At 35.4% G+C, this 17,573-nt stretch overlaps 1 protein-coding gene across 7 annotated transcripts in view; it reads left to right on the top strand.

The window, feature by feature from the left end:
• Positions 1–17,573, top strand: part of BRDT (bromodomain testis associated) — a 58,411-nt gene that overhangs the window by 25,294 nt on the left and 15,544 nt on the right. For all 7 annotated transcript variants that reach the window (XM_044944708.2, XM_044944705.2, XM_044944709.2 and 4 more), the window contains 7 exons: positions 613–801; positions 1,403–1,575; positions 1,652–1,941; positions 2,027–2,140; positions 2,561–2,704; positions 10,016–10,074; positions 13,477–13,648. In XM_044944708.2, coding sequence (XP_044800643.1) covers positions 613–801; positions 1,403–1,575; positions 1,652–1,941; positions 2,027–2,140; positions 2,561–2,704; positions 10,016–10,074; positions 13,477–13,648 — 1,141 coding nt within the window. The remainder of the gene's footprint in view (positions 1–612; positions 802–1,402; positions 1,576–1,651; positions 1,942–2,026; positions 2,141–2,560; positions 2,705–10,015; positions 10,075–13,476; positions 13,649–17,573) is intronic.

Raw genomic sequence — 17,573 nt, 5'->3', positions numbered from 1 at the left:
AGACATTGGGGAAATATTAGTGAAGAAAGCACAGTAGATATCTGAGACAGAGTTGACTGGAGTCAGTGTCCCATTCAATGAGCCTGAACGGAAGGCTCAAGGACTTTTGAGGCTGAGTCATTGGGGATTAGTAGAATGATGCAGTCACAGGGCAGGAGATCTGAAAAGTCCCCCAGTTAATCTGAAAGATCTATCTTACCTGGAAAAACACAAAAGTTGGTAGTCAGGGAAGCATGAGGTCTTAACTATATTTCTGGTAAATCTTTTTTTTCCTCCAGTTTTATAAGGATATAATTGACATTGCATTAGTTTAAGGTATATAAGATTATGATTCAATATATGCATATACTGTGAAATGATTACCACAAAGACAATAGAGTTCTCATCAACATATGACACTGAGGGAATTCCCTGGCAGTTCAGTGTTTAGGACTCCACCACGCTTTCACTGCCAGGGGCTAGAGTTCAGTCCTGATTGGGGAACTGGGATACAGCAAGTTACACAGTGCAGCCGAAAAAAGTGACACTGAAATGTGCAGTTTCTTAAAAGATGTTATTGCTGCATTAAATCAGAAATGCAGAGGTCCTTAACAGTGTCATTTTCCATTATAGGATGTTTTCGAAATGCATTTTGCAAAGATCCCAGATGAACCTGTTGAGAGTATGCCTGTATGTTACATCAAAACAGATACCACAAAAACCCTTGGTAGAGAAAGCAGTAATGGAGCTTCTTCTGAAGATAACTCTTCTGGTAATTCTGAAGATGAACGAGTTCAGCGTCTTGCAAAGCTTCAGGAGCAGGTAGTTCATTTTACTGATAGAAGTTTTTATATTCTTTCTATGAGCTGCTGCTGCTTGCTGATGATCTATTATAAAATCCTATTTGTAGATTAAAAGTAGTTATATTTAGATCACTTAGCAACTGTGACTTTACTTATTGGCATATACTTAATGTTTAATAGTTTTTTCAAACTCAAAAATCTATACATCTTAAAATTCTGTTATTTATATTACTAACCACAATCAGTTGATTCTTACTGAAACATTTACATAACATAACCTGGATAGTTTATGGGTGGGATCTTTATTAACATTTGTTACCTTTTATGATAAAATGTTAACTTGCTATGAGTTCAATCCTGAAAAATCAATGATTTAAGACTTAAGACTATGTGGAAAAATAATGATTCTTGGTCTGTTTTTAGATGACTATTTAAGTGTATGGGTTAAATATATAATATTCTTTGAAACACACCCTTCAAAATGATGAATTTATGAAATGAAATATCAGTCTGAAGTAAATGAATTTCATAAAGGATACTGTTGACTTTTGAGTGCCTTCATTTTTTTCTGCTCTCTTTATTTAGAATCATTAATGTTTAAAGCATTTTTCTTTTATTAGCTTCAAGCTGTTCATCAACAGCTACAGGTTTTGTCCCAAGTACCTTTTCGTAAGCTAAAGAGAAAGAATGAGAAGTCTAAAAGGGAAAAGAAAAAAGAAAAGATTGATAACAGAGATGAAAATTCAAGGAAAAAGTTTAAGCAAATGAAACTAAAGGAAAAATCCAAGCGCAAGTAAGTATCTTTAATGATGCCTTATTAAGATAACATTATCTGAAATACATTTGATTAAATTTAACTTTTGTTACAGTCTGCCAAAGACGAGGAAACCACAGGTCTTCACTATGAAATCTGAAGATGAAGATAATGCAAAACCTATGAACTACGATGAGAAAAGACAGTTGAGTTTGGATATAAACAAACTCCCCGGAGATAAACTTGGGCGAGTCGTTCATATAATACAATCCAGAGAGCCTTCATTGAGAAATTCCAACCCTGATGAAATAGAGATAGACTTTGAAACACTGAAATCGTCAACACTGAGAGAACTGCAAAAATATGTTGCTGGATGTCTAAGAAAAAGATCACTAAAACCTAATGGTATGTATTAGAAAGCAGTCTAATATTTGTGTTGTACTCACTCTTTTGGTTGTACTCACTTTTTTTTTCCTTCTAAATCACATAGGTAAGAAAACAATGAAGTCAAGAGAAGAACTTCATTCAGAGAAAAAACTAGAGTTGGAAAAGCGGTTACTGGATGTCAATAATCAGTTAAATTCTAGAAAACGTCAAACAAAACGTAGGTATCTGTTTGTTTTTTTAAATTTACTTATTTATTTTTGGCTGTGCTGGGTCTTGGTTGCTGTGCATGGGCTTTCTCTAGTTGCAGCAAGCTGGAGCTACTCTTCTAGTTGCGGTGCATGGGGTTCTCATTGCGGTGGCTTCTGCTGTTGTGGAGGACAGGCTCTAGGCATGCAGGCTTCAGTAGTTGTGGCTCATTGGCTCTAGAGCTCAGGCTCAATACACAGTTGTGGTACATAGACTTAGTTGCCCCGCAGCATGTGGAATTTTCTGGAACCAGGGATCAAACCTGTGTCTCCTGCATTGGCAGGTGAATTCTTAACCATTGGACCACCAGGAAAGTCCCAGTAGCAGTTTTTAAAATGTTCCTGTGACAGTTTAATATCTGCCATTTTTAATGTCTTTTCTTATTTTGTAGCTGAGAAAACTCAATCATCCAAGGCCATTGGAAGTGGTTCCCGGCTGAGTGAAAGTAGCAGCAGTAGCAGCAGCAGTAGTTCATCAGAGTCTGAAAGTAGTAGCAGTGATTCAAGTTCTTCAGACAGCAGTGATTCCGAATCAGGTTAGCTTACTTCTGCTTGTGGGAAAATATTTCTCTTGTAATATTGAGACATACAGTGTGAAAAAATGTTACTTACCCAGAATCTACAGTGGGATGCCACACTTATTTAATTGCATGTTGACAGTCTTACAACTTTTTCTTAAAAGAGATACTGTGTAAAGTGGGCTTGTAATATTGAAAATAAGCTTGTACTGTTGAAAATAATTTACTAAAGGTGGGATAATATCAATATATAATTCATATCTTAATACCAAAAATATCAAAGAATAAAATGATGATCTTTTAATAAAATATTATTTGAGGACATCTTTTACTTTGATATATCAAATCACTCTAATGTTGCGAAGTGTGCAGTGTTGTGACAATATATTCTGAATTGGATAATCATTTTGAATTAAGAAACCAGTCATCCTAGAAATGATGTAAAGCAGATTTTTTTTCACTTCAGTGTTTTCTTCACTGTAGGTTATCTTCCATTTGTAGAAAAATATACCTTAAATTCAGATTCTCAGTTATGCTAAAGTATGATATTACCTCATAGAGTTTATCATCAACTATATCAAGCTTAATCATTCATTCATGTTTTGTTTGTACTCTTTCATTGACATTTATGTAGTTGACAGGTAATTGCTGCCCTCAGGATATGGTCTTGGCAGAGACATTCCATCATTGTTCACCAAAAGGCACATTCAAATATAGGACACTTTTAGGCCTCAAATTTTGCTTTATTTTAAATAAGACATTTCTTGTTTGTCATGAGATTCAATTCTTTTTAAAACATCCCACACAAAATGTTGTCACATCAGGAATTCTTACCATTTGTAAGAATATCCTTCTTATTTTGGTCTGGTATTAAGAGTCTGCTGCCTTGCAGTATATTGTTTCACTTCTGGTTCTTTTTAGTTTGTGGTGCTGATGGCCTCATGTTGTTTTAGATTTATAAAGTATATAGTGGTAAACATTTTTGTTAGAATAAACAGAATTTTTACTTTTATTGAAATTTGTCATCCTAGAAAATTTTTTAATAATTTAGGACTCCATATACATATTATTTCCTTGCAGTTGACTTTTAAGCAAAACATGCTGGAAAACTCTTTAAAGTATTTTAAATTGTGACTAGCATTTGTAATTTCATCTAATAAAGCATTTATTGCCTAAGAAGTTAGAGCACTTTGTCTTTTATTTATAGGATAAAACTCTTATTAAATTATCTAATTTTATATTGACTACTGATCAGTAAAGACCTTGAGTATTAGCAGAAAAGTACTTCAGAGTGCTTCAGTGAAGTACTTTAATTTGAATTATCAGTTTCTAATAGAATCTTACAATATGTTGCTTGAAGGAAAGAATGTCATCTACTGTGTTTTTAAAATAGTGTATTATGTGTTTTCCTAACTTTCAAACAGAATAACTCAGCCTCAGAATTCTAATTTTAAAGCACTATTGAATTTTTATTTTATGACTGACATTCTTGTTTGATGTCATCTTTTTCAAATAACGAAGTGTTTTTAAAAACACCTATTAAAATCAGAGAAGCAAATTTTTACATTTCCGTCTACTGTATGAAGAGTGTATAGATTTATGACACTAAGGTCAGTTTGTCTTCTAAAATGATAGGATAATAAGAGTTTTTGTTTATGTTTGAAATTTTCATTGTTTTATAAACCAACTATGTACTTCATTGGAAAAACAATATATATAAGTTGCAAATGCAGTGCTTAACTTATGCAGTAATTAACTTTGCTTAATGAAATAGTAAATGAAGCAGTAGGACCTTTTCTCCTATTAACTTCAGTTGTACCCTTAAAAATACTGTAAGGCTCTTGATTTCTAGTGTATAAGTTAACAACATTTTCTTTAACTTTCCTGAGAACAACAAAAACTAAGTAAAAGCACTGCAAATTGTGAAAAATAATTAATTCAGGCTATATCATTAGCTATACCTATTGTAAAAATAAGCAAAGCATCTATCATTCTTAAATTATGCACATGATGTTATCAAGAAACAGATGGACAAATCCCAGGTCTTAAGTTTCAGGGTGAGGGGAAATGGAGATCTGGAGAAAATAATAATTTGTGAAAATTAGGTATGTTAGTAAAAGTTAACTGAAAATATAAGTAAGACTTTGTAACTTTAAAATTTATTATGATTTGTCAAGAGCTGAAACTTTAAAAAGGAATATCTCAATTATCAGAACTAAGGTTAAATAAGAGTTTGGATTATTCAAAATAGGACATATGCATATAATTTCATTTCTTCAAAATTTTAGTAGTGGCATCTTTTCTGAAAGCTACTGTGAGAAATTCTTCTCTGGTCTACGGCCATACCACCCTGAATGCGCCTGATCTCATCTGATCTCAGAAGCTAACCAGGGTCGGGCCTGGTTAGTACTTGGATGGGATAAATTCTTCTCTGATAGAAGAATATTGATCTCCAGTAATTTTTCTTAATCTATTTTTTTAATACTTGTCTTCCTGGATTTTTATAGCAACTCGAGACCTTATATAGTTTTCTTAACCAAGTCACAATCAATTTCTGTTATCAAGGACAGATTTCTAAATTAATAGATCTCTAAAGTAGATCTTTAATTTCTAAATTCCTTAACAGTATTGACTTAAAGTTCTCCTTATAGCTTTCTTGTATTATGAGTTGCTTTCTTTACTGCTGTATTATTCTCTTCTAGGTATATTAAAATGTTTTAAGGGTGACATCTGAAAAACATTTCTATGTTATAGATAGTGGTAGAGCTGGTTATTCCACATTAAATTGTTATGTTCTGCTGCTGCTGCTAAGTCACTTCAGTCGTGTCCGACTCTGTGTGACCCCACAGATGGCAGCCCACCAGGCTCCCCCATCCCTGGGATTCTCCAGGCAAGAACACTGGAGTGGGGTGCCATTGCCTTCTCTGTGTTATGTTCTATGTAATCTTAAGTCTTATTTTATGCATGTTTGAAAAAATGGACTAATTCTGCTTGGGCTAAATAAATTGGATTAATTAAATGGAAGAGGAGTAAGTTACAAGGAAAGATTTAATAATTCTTTAATTATTATTTCAAACCAGATATTAAATCAGTTCTAAGATAGAGCTGTCATGAAATTCCATATCTTTGAAAAACATAAGCAAGAAATCTATTGGCTGGAAGCAGTACTTAATTGAAAATTTCAGTGTGACTTGATATTGCCATTTAAATTATCTTCTTCAGTTACATTGGCATATGCAAAGTATCATGTGCTGATAAGTCAAGAACAATGATGGGGAATTCCCTGGCAGTTCAGTGGTTGGGCCTCTGCACTTTTCACTGCCAAGGGCCTGGGTTCTATCCCTGATCAGGGAACAAGATCCCACAGCCATGAGGCATGGACAAAAAAAATAATAAATCCTATCCCATTTATATTTATGCCAGTGATTAAACATTGGCATAAATATAAAACCTTTCTATTTTTCATAACTCAAAATATCATCAAATGGCAGATCAAAAGATACAAATAGGCTTGACAATATAAATGAATTCCAGATGCATATATCCTATGTTAACTAGGCTGTACTAGAATGTACACACAAGCAATTGAGTTTTTTTTAATATTCAACAAAGGTTGGCTATCTTGAGTGATATAATGAGGAGGAGTATTAACAGATTTAATAATACTGAGAAACCATCAAATGGAGCAGCTCATAGATAATACTGCTTTTTTGATTCTAACTTTGTAGGAAATACCTTTAGGAACTGTCCAGATGTTAGCTCAAATACCTGACTAGTGTGGAATATAATATTTTTCAGGAATGATTATCATTTCAATTGTTAAAACAGTTATATACAAAGAAATTGAATGGTTATGGCAACAGTTCTTTACCTGATTAAGACAAAATGAATTTGTCACTTCATATTTTGGATTTTTTGCTTTTATTGGCTTCAGTGTAATGTTCTGAAAGTGAAATTTATGAAATTCCTTAAGTAACAATTGTTCCTTTTTTTTTTTAACTTTCTTAGTTACACTGACTTAAAAGTAGGAATAAAAGAATCATTTCTCATTTTAACTATTTAAGCCAGGTCTTCTGTAGAAGTTACAATGATGCAGTTTGTTTTGTTTTTATTTTTTTCATGCAAGGAAGAAAGGAAAAACTTGGTTAAAGTTTAGATTTTAGTTTACCTTTTAAGGGGGAGGATGGTTTAGTAAATACAGGAAGTATGAAATAATGGATTCTTTACCAGCTAAGCCACAAGGAAATATTGAAGTGGGTAGCCTATCCCTTCTCCAGTGGATCTTCCTGACCCAGAAATCGAACCAGGATCACCTGCATTGCAGGCAGATTCATTACCAACTGAGCTATCAGGGAAGCCATGAAATGACAGTTTGGAGTAATTTTTCACCATTCAAGCTAGAAAGTTTAAGAGAAATGATTAGTATTCATCATTTAAGTATTTTAAACTTTCATTAATTTCTTATCAATTAAGGTGTTTTTAAAGCCCCAGAAGGATAAATTCAGGGACGCAGGCTTGCTTAAAAACTTGTACATATTGAGGTCTGTACTTTAGCCAGGAGTCTTAGAACTAGGATAAATTGTCATGAGCCTTTTAAAAACTGGGTCTTACTGAATAAACAGGCTGTCTAGAATAATGTTTTTCAACCTTGGCAGCAGTGCATTAGAAATCACCTGTAAAACTTTAAAAATAGTGTCCAGATATGAATTGGAGAGTGGGACCAGGTAAATACAGTGTCAAAAGATCCATGTGACTAATGTGCTGCCATGTTTGAGAACCATCAGTTTAGGCGTTTTTGTTTGTTTCCACTTTGTAACTCTAGTTAAAATGACTTTGGTAAAAGGAAGAGACAGCTTATAATCAGTTTGTTCTATATTAAAATAAGTACCACACACTTGGATGAAAATGCTCAAAACATTCTTTAAAGGGGGCAAAATTTTTTTGTTCAAAGTGCTTGATTTTTATTCATAGAATATTATATGATAAACTTGGGCAGATTATTTAACATCTCTGGATATGCTTTCTTTCCAATAAAATAAGGAAATGACCTCCAATCACTTTTATGTACCCAGTCCTTTATAACAGAAGTGTGATTTGTTTTTCTAATTTAAAAATCTTCAGTAATTTTTTTCTGCTATAATGGTATTACATTCTGGTTTTACATTATGTATGGTATTATATTCATATTCAGTTTATCAAGTTTTTAAGTCAGTATTGGCTTGCTGATAATATTTGGTATCTCTGGAGCATTGATCTCAGTGCTTTGATAGATGACGGGTATTATTAACAAATCCTTCAATCAAATACTTAACTCTAGATCTCTCTTTTTTTTGATTCTGTGATTAAAATTTGTTTAGTTGGAAGTGAAAACTTTCAATCAGAGTTTTATATTGAAGTTTTTAGGGAAATATGAAAATAGCACACATTATATACTGTGCAAAATATTCATTTGTTCAGTAGTTAACATATTTTATCCAGTTGGATCCTCATAAGGTAGGTATGTTATCACATACCTTTTCCCTGGAAAAGTTGGTTGACAAGTGTATATGTTGTCACTGTAGTGCTCAGTTTTATTAAGACCTGGCAGGGCTTCTTTCTTTATTGAAATGTGGTCTTAAGCTTGACAGTGAAAATATATATATATTTGCCTTTTAATTCCAAAGGCCAGGAACTTATAAACAAACAGAAATATGCACTTTTATTTTGTTTCTGGAAAGTCAACTATGTAAGAATAGAAGGATAAGCAAAATACTGAGTTTTAGGCTATCATTATTCATATATCTATAGTCTGTAAGACTTGTTTGAGGCATCCTATACTTGGTGTTGGGTTTGTTTTTAATTAAAATTCTTTGATGCCTTTTGCTCATGTTTTTAGATTTTGAAGTGATAGTTTTTGTAATAGTTGTGAGCTTTAGTTTTATATCAGAAAACTAAGATAATGCCCTTAAATTTTTCATCACAACACTAATGTGGTATGTTGTATTTTTATTATAGTTAAGAGTTTATATCATTGAATAATTTGTTTAGGTGCATATTTGGATAATTAAGATAGATATATGGATGCACATATATGATCATATTAATGAAGTCTGTTTTTTGTTTTTGTTTTTTTGTTCAAAGCTGAAATCATAATTTCTCTCCTAAATGTGAAAGCTACCTGAATCTATACCCTCAGTCTTTGCAGTCTGTCTTCTTGCCTTCCCTTTCCACCTAACCCCTAACACTTAAAATAATATTTAGTGGAGTGACATTAAGATGGCTCATGTCATTTTAAATACTTAAATTTTTTAAATTAAAGCATGTCCTTGAGTGGCATTTAGCACTTTTAACAATGTCCAGCATCAAACATTTTAGGAAAGAACAGTAACACATCCAGTGGAAACTGATGGCATTTCAGGAAGCAGAAGGTAACTATTAAAATTAGAATGTTAAGTTTGAATAAGATTTGGTGTTGACCAGCCTTGGTGCTCTGAAGCCTGAAGCAAATGATGCTCAGGTGGCTCATGAAAGCTGGCTTGGAGAGATGGATCAAGGCATTAACTACCAGTTTGGTGCTTTACCACACTGACTTAGGCTTGTGATTGGGGAGGATAGCACCAAAATGAATTGTAGGATCAAGAAAGAGGAACTTATGAACACCATGTCAGAGAGATCTCTTTTAATATCTACTCTACTGCCAGTGTCACCTGTAAAGGTATTTCTAAAGGTAAAGGAGGTACTATAAAATCCATTTGTTGCTTTGTGGTTGAGGCTATCAGATAGTGCAGAAGTAAATAGAGTATTAATTAGATGGGATCTTTATTATAATGTTTAGCAAGCAGAGCAGACTTTATCATGCCTAATCAAATAGCTTCACTTTTAATAAGACTGTATCCTCTCAGATACATTCCTTTCTCTTATAGTAAATTCTTAATTATTTTAATTAAGCCTCTTAATGGCTATTTGGTAAAGATGGTTTTAGTATAAATGGTACTACTGCTTGTTTAAACCCTTATCTCTGCTGTAACTTGTTTCTTTTTAAACTATCACTTATTCAAGCGGTTTACTCTAAAGTAACACATCATTCTTTTTGCCTAATAATCCAAGTTGAAATTTGTGAGGAGATATTTATTCCATTAGGTAGAAAAGAAACTATCCCTTTTCAAAGCAAGTATCTCTTTAGAAATTTTGACTGATTCCAAGAGGGCAGAAACCTGGTAAGTGTAAGAATTTCTTGATTTAAGAAGTTGACCATTTTCTTAAAATCACTTTATTTCTAATATGCAAGACCTACAATTTAGATGATTTTTAAGTTAGCAAATATTAAAGTATTTTTATATACATTTGCAGAAATGTTTCCTAAATTTACTGGAGTAAAACAGAATGATTCTCCTAAAGAGAGATTACAGGTAAGTTAATTCTTCATTTTACCTTAGAATTTTAAGATTATATGGGTTATAACTAAATGGTTATAATTGTTTGATTTTATTTAAATGAAGAGTTGTCACTCATTTTTAAAAAAGATTTTTTCTTATTTTTTTGTGTTGTCACTCATTTTTTCACTTAGATGTTCATAGATTTCTTCATAAAAAAGATTGAATAGTGAAATGATTTGTCTGCATTTTTCTAATAGATGTATTTTTTTTAATATTATGTCAACTGTAAGTAGAACAAATTATAGTTTTGGCTAAGTCTTAAGGCTCTAAATACAGGAGAGTCTTGGTGTCCCCATATGCATGCAGTAAGGTGTGCACAGTAAGGTGGAATTTCTCCCCAAAAAGTAGTAGGGTGGTGGTAGTCAGAGTTTCTAAAACTTATAATTACCATTTATTGATTTTAGCACATTTATGTTTGATTAGTAGTTGACATGCTTTGAAAAGGGTAAAAGTAATTTTATCTTTTACTACTAATTCTAGTTGTCATCCTCATAAAACTTTTAATCCTTTGTACCCATTTCAAATACAGAATTACAGGTATATACCTTTTATTATTCCCCTGGAGAAGAGAATGGCAATCCACTCCAGTATTCCTGCCTGGAGAATCCCACAGACAGAGGCACATGGTAGGCTACAGTCCATGGGGGTCTCAAAGAGTCGGATACGACTGAGCGACTAACACCTTTTATTAAGGGCTCCTGGTAACTCAGACAGTAAAGAATCCACCTGCAATGCAGAAGACTGGGGTTCAATCCCTGGGTTAGAAAGATCCTCTGGAGAGGGGAATGGCTACCCACTCCAGTATTATTGCCTGGAGCATTCCACAGAAAGAGGAGCCTGGTAGGCTACCATCGATGGGGTTGAAAAGAGTCAGACCCAACTGAGCAACTAGCACAAACACCCCTTTTATTAGATCATAAGCTTATGTAATAACAGCTAACTCCAAGGGGAACACAATATAATACTATCTTGAAGGAGCTCTTAATAAGACAGATAATCACACAGTTAAAGACATTGTATGGCTAGTGCTGTAATCATCTATATTCATAATTTATTGAGAAAATGAAGGAGGAATATATATCTATATATATACACACACATATACTACATGAAGGAGGAAATGCTTAAAATGGGTTTTAAATGACAGAGAAGGGGAAGAAATGGTTAGTATATTGACATACTGATTAGGGACTTTTTTTTAAACAGAGGTAGTAGCATGAAGTGAGTCAAAAAGCATAGGAGGTGTGTTCAGAGAAATATGGTAGCAGATGGTGTTTGTATGGGATTAGTTGTCTTTGGAGATGTAATGGGGGGGGTTTGTACACATAAAGTGTTAATATTTAATTTGCTAGGTAAGCATTAACTCTCAAAGGTTTTTGAGTGGGAAGAAGATCCAGATGATCTGTCTTGCCATAAGTATTAGTGGAAACAAAATTATGTCAAGTTATAAACAAACTTTGGAATAATTCTCAATATAGCACATAGAATGCTATCTTTATGATCTGTTTGTGACCAAGTTTTTCTCAGTGTCACTCACTGAAGAATTTAATGCTTATTCAAGACATAAAGTATATTTATAGAATAATGAATAAATGTACATACTTATGTGTTTCATAAAGTAATGTTTTGCTGATTTAAATCTCAGCATTTGACTTTAAAACTTTGGGCTTGGGTCTCTATTATTGTTGAGATAAACATTCCTATGGCCTTAATTTTATTCAAGCTAGCATAAGTATTCATATACTTCATTTATGCCTTATCAACTAATGATAATCCTAACCCTTTTATTCAATGGAGGGGTCTGTAGTTTAGCAGATAAGGTACCTGGGCTTGGGCACTGTAACTTATCTTGCCACTGAATAAATATGAAAATTGAAGTTACATCTAAGTCCTGTTGTCAACTGTGAAAATGAAAGTCATTCAGTCGTGTCTGACTCTTTGTGACCCCCATGGACTGTAGTCCGCTAGGCTCCTCTGTCCATGGAATTCTCCAGGCAAGAATACTGGAGTGAGTAGCCCTTCCCTTTTCCAGGAGATCTTCCCAACCCAGGAATCAAACTCAGATCTCCTGCATTGCAGGCAGATTCTTTACCATCTGAGCCACCAGGCAAGCCCTCTGTGAACTATAAGTGGGGATAATAACTATACCAAACTCATATGATTATTGGAGAAGGAAGTGGCAACCCACTTCATTTTTCTTGCCTGGAGAATTCCATGGACAGGAACCAGGTGGGCTGCGGTCCATGGGGTTGCAGAATCGGACATGACAGCAACTAACATAGGATTATGGGCGTTCCTGGTAGCTCAGCTGGTAAAGAATCCGTTTGCAATGCAGGAGACCCTGGTTTTACTTTCACTTTCTCTCTTTTCATAGGATTATTGTGAGAATTAACTATATAAAAGGCTCACCCAAGTATTAAATATTTATTATAATACAGTTTTTCTTAATAAGTAGTTAGTGAAGTGAAAGTGGCTCAGTCCTGTGCAACTGTTTGCGACTATATAGTCCATGGAATTCTGCAGGCCAGAATACTGGAGTGGTAGCCTTTTCCTTCTCCAGGGGATTTTCCCAACCCAGGGATTGGACCCAGGTCTCCTGCATTGCAGGCAGATTCTTTACCAGCTGAGCCACAAGGGAATCCCTATAAGTAGTTAACAGAATACTCAATCAGAATTTGTTGATAATCTGTGCATCAACCACCATGTGATTTTTTTTTTTTTTAAATAAACACACCCTCCATTTATATCACTAATTCACTAAGGAAAAGGAGGTAAAGAAAGTGGATTAGTCTCTGCTGCTGCTGCTAAGTCACTTCAGTTGTGTCCGACTCTGTGTGACCCCATAGACGGCAGCCCACCAGACTCCCTTGTCCCTGGGATTCTCCAGGCAAGAACACTGGAGTGGGTTACCATTTCCTTCTCCAATGCATGAAAGTGAAAAGTGAAAGTGAAGTCGCTCAGTCGTGTCAGACTCTCAAAGACCCCATGGACTACAGCCTACCAGGCTCCTCCATCCAAGATTTGGTATAAAAGCTCAGTTTTTATTTTCAATAAGTCACAGGAAAGCATTTGAAAATAGACAGCACTGTTTAATAACATATGTGTTAAGTCTGTGTATGCTAGTAACTTAAGACCATAGACTTTGATGACTGACTCTACTTAAAAGCTATATAATGGCCAAGTTGTTTAATCTTTCTAAACCTTTTCTCATTTGTAAGATAGCAATAATTATACCTTATAAATTTATGTGACTTTAATAACATATTCAAAGACAGTGTTAAGTTATATTCTATTCTCTTGTATTTTGTTGTTGTTGTTGTTATACTTCTTCTGTGATTAAAGCTCTGAAAGATTTATTTAACTCTGTCTTAACAGGTAAAGTCTTCTGTGCAAGATACAACCTCTGGGGTAACTAGCCTGGTTCATCAGACTGCATGTTCAAATGGAACACCACCAAACCACCACCAATTAGTATTTAATCATCAAGAACCAGAACATTCACAGAGTGTGGAAAACATTTCACCTTTACAAATTCTGCCTCTTTTAGGTAAGAAATTAATGAGTAAATAGCTGTGATTGAACAGTTGACTTCTAAATGAAAATGCCAAGGTCATCCTAAATATTATGTATCTGAAATACTGAAAATCATAACTAGTAAATTCCAGGGTAGAAATAATCCCTGAAGCATATTCCTTTATACCCAAATGTATTCATTACATTTGAATGAAAGAAAATTGTATGTACAATTCACACACAACTTACTTTCATATAGAGTATATACACTGGCATATGGGCCATACATAAAAACCTGTCACTGCTGTAGTTCATGGGCTTTCCTGGTGGCTCAGAGGTTAAAGTGTCTGCCTCCAGTGCGGGAGACCGGGTACGATCCCTGGTTTGGGAAGATCCCTTGGAGAAGGAAATGACAACCCACTCCAGAATTCTTGCCTGGAGAATCCCATGGATGGAGGAGCCTGGTTGGCTACAGTCCACGGGGTCATAGAGTCAGACATAGCAAGCTCTGAGCAGACTTGTGAAATGTTGCTCTAATTTCCATGATGTCTCTGTGGGTTGGAAAGGTAGATTAGAATGGGGAAAAGATTGTTAGAGACTCTAGAGGTAGAGAAATAGTTATAAACATTAAAAACAGTTTACAGTTAAAGAAACTTGAGCTAGAAATACTTGCCTAGTGGTAGTTCCCATTTACCAAAAACATCTTCCAAAACTAGAAATTTTTATAGTTAGATTCATTTGACTTTATCATTGTCTCATCTGTTAGTCTTGTCAGAAGTGAAGGTATCGCCTTTCTCATCATGGTTCTCCTGGGGATGTATGACACAGGGAGATGCTTCTCTGACAGTGGTGAGCCCAACTAATGGGGTGCCTGAACCTTGATAAATGTATTCAGGCCTAGACTAGGAGCAGATGTGAACATACCATATCCAGGTCTCCTTCTGTCTAGACTGCTCCCTGGTTTCCATTTGACCTTCCAAGGGCAGAAGTTTCTCCAAAGCAGAAGAAATTTCTAAGATGTTTTACTGAAGCACAGATTAGGAGGAACATGATGATCCTCCATTATTGCTTCTAGTAAAAGCTCCCTACTGTTCTGTGTTAGAATATTTCATTTTGTATTTAACTTGAGTTATAGCTCTTGACTGGAGGAGTGGGGATAAGGGAGAAAATATCAGAGGCAACACTGGTGGGTATCCCAGGAAAAAGAATAAATAAAGATCCAAAATATGAAATATTTATATCCATTCTTTTTAGAAAAAAATATTTTTAAGGTCTTCAGGAGAGTAACTGAAGAGGTAGTTGTTCCAAGTCATATATTATCTTAAATACCATTGCTACATTTGGATCTTTTATTTTGCACACAATGAGCAGGTTCAAACAAGAGCATGACAAAATCAGATTTTACATTAGGAAGAGATTGCTGCTTGCTATATAGGGGATGAACTAAGATGAAGATGCTCTGATATAGTTGGGACCAAGTAAAGAAGCTGAGTGCTATAGTCTAGGAAAGAAACTATGATGACCAAAACTAAGGCAGTAAGTACAAAAAGGCTGTGGCTAAATTAGATATTTCTGTGGCAGAATTACTACGCTTTATTAGAATCAGTATCTTCCAATAGCTGGCTTGAAAACAAAAGGGATTTTTCATTTCGGACATGTTTGTGTGCTAAGTCACCTCAGTCGTGTCTGACTCTTTGTGACCCTATAGACTGTAGCCCACCAGGCTCCTCTGTCCATGGAATTCTCCAGGCAAGAATACAGGAGTGGGTTGCTGTATCCTCAACACTCCAGGGGATCTTCCCCACCCAGGGATCAAACCCATTTAAATTTAAGTCTCCTGCATTGGCAGGCAAGTTCTTTAACACTAGCACCACCACATTTAAGATATTGCAGAATATCTAATTGGAAATATATAACTAGAAATAGTTTTCTGGAACTAACAGGGTGTAACAAGAACTATATTTAGGAATATATAGAAGCTGTTTGAAGCCATAAGAATGAAGGAAAAGATACAGAGCAGGAAGAGAAAGGTCAAGAACAAATTCTAGGTAACCAGACTCCCTCAGTAAAAGTAGAAAAAAATGAATAAGTTAAAACAAGAGGTAATCAAAACCTAGAGGAAAAGGAAAAATGAATAGATAATAGAAATAGATAATAGAAACCCGGCAGATACATTTTAGGAGGAAATCATCACAGTTATCAGTTCTTGTACAAAGCATTAAAGTACCAGGAGGAATAAGGAGAGAAGGTTATTAATTGGCAATCTGATATGCTGGGTTTTTTGTTTTTGTGGGGTTTTTTGTTTTTTTTGTTTTTGCTTTTACAAAAGCTTCTTTTATGGCCATTGTGATCGGGCAGAGGCAGATTCTTATAAATTGAGAAGTAATGGAATCTGAATGTAAACCAGTCTACTAGGAAGTTTGTTGGTGAAGAGAATGGGAAGATGGCTATGGCTTTAAACAGAAAGATAGGTATTTTGTTTTTGCAAGACTAGAAGAGAGATTGTTTTGTTTTGAATTTTGAATGTGAGAGATTTGAATGTGTCTGAAGATCATGGCATCTGGTCCCTTCACTTCATGGGAAATAGATGGGGAAACAGTGGAAACAGCGTCAGACTTTATTTTGGGGGGCTCCAAAATTACTGCAGCCATGAAATTAAAAGACGCTTACTCCTTGGAAGAAAAGTTATGACCAACCTAGACAGCATATTCAAAAGCAGAGACATTACTTTGCCAACAAAGGTCCATCTAGTCAAGGCTATGGTTTTTCCAGTGGTCATGTATGGATGTGAGAGTTGGACTGTGAAGAAAGCTGAGCGCCGAAGAATTGATGCTTTTGAACTGTGGTGTTGGAGAAGACTCTTGAGAGTCCCTTGGACTGCAAGGAGATCCAACCAGTCCATTCTGAAGGAGATCAGCCCTGGGATTTCTTTGGAAGGGATGATGCTGAAGCTGAAACTCCAGTACTTTGGCCACCTCATGCGAAGAGTTGACTCATTGGAAAAGACTCTGATGCTGGGAAGGATTAGGGGCAGGAGGAGAAGGGGGTGACAGAGGATGAGATGGCCGGATGGCATCACCGACTCGATGGACGTGAGTTTGAGTGAACTCCGGGAAATGGTGATGGACAGGGAGGCCTGGCATGCTGCGATTCATGGGGTCGCAAAGAGTCGGACACGACTGAGCGACTGAACTGAACTGAACTGAACTGAATGTCACTTGGATAGGGTAAGGTTGTTTTCATTATAGCAAATTTATAGAGAATGGTGGGGATAGCTTTGAAGAAGAACAGACACTGAAAAATAATGGAAAGATTGCAGTCTAAATGGTCTCTGGAGACTTTCCTGGTGGTCCCGTGGCTGAAACTCCATGCTCCCAATGCAGGGACCTGGGTTCAATCCCTGGTCGGGGAACTAGATCCCACATGTTACAACTAAAGATCCCACGTGCTACAACTAAGACCTGGTGCAGCCAAATATATATATATATATATATATATATATATATATATATAGCTGTGGGTGTGTGGGTACACATTTATATTTAATGGTCTTTTGTCCCTATTTTAACATCCTATCTATAAAATGTCAGGCTTTGACTAAGTCTTCAATTGGATCAGTTTCTTGTATTTTCTTCAATTTCTGCAATTTTTGTGATTGTTCAGTTCAGTCACTCAGTCGTGTCCAACTCTTTGCAACCCCATAGACTGCAGAACGACAGGCTTCCCTGTCCATCACCAACTCCAGGAACCTACTCAAACTCATGTCCATCAAGTCTGTGATGCCATCCAACAATCTCATCCTCTGATGTCCCCTTCTCCTCCTGCTTTCAATCTTCCCCAGCATCAGGGTCTTCTCAAATGAGTCGGTTCTTCACATCAAGTGGCCAGAGTATTGGAGTTTCAGCTTCAGCATCAGTCCTTCCAGTGAACACCCAGGACTGATTTCCTTTAGGATGGAC

This window comes from Bubalus bubalis, chromosome 6 (genome assembly GCF_019923935.1).
Source record: "Bubalus bubalis isolate 160015118507 breed Murrah chromosome 6, NDDB_SH_1, whole genome shotgun sequence".
Taxonomy (NCBI): Eukaryota; Metazoa; Chordata; class Mammalia; order Artiodactyla; family Bovidae; genus Bubalus; species Bubalus bubalis.
This window is presented reverse-complemented; position numbering and strand designations above follow the sequence as displayed.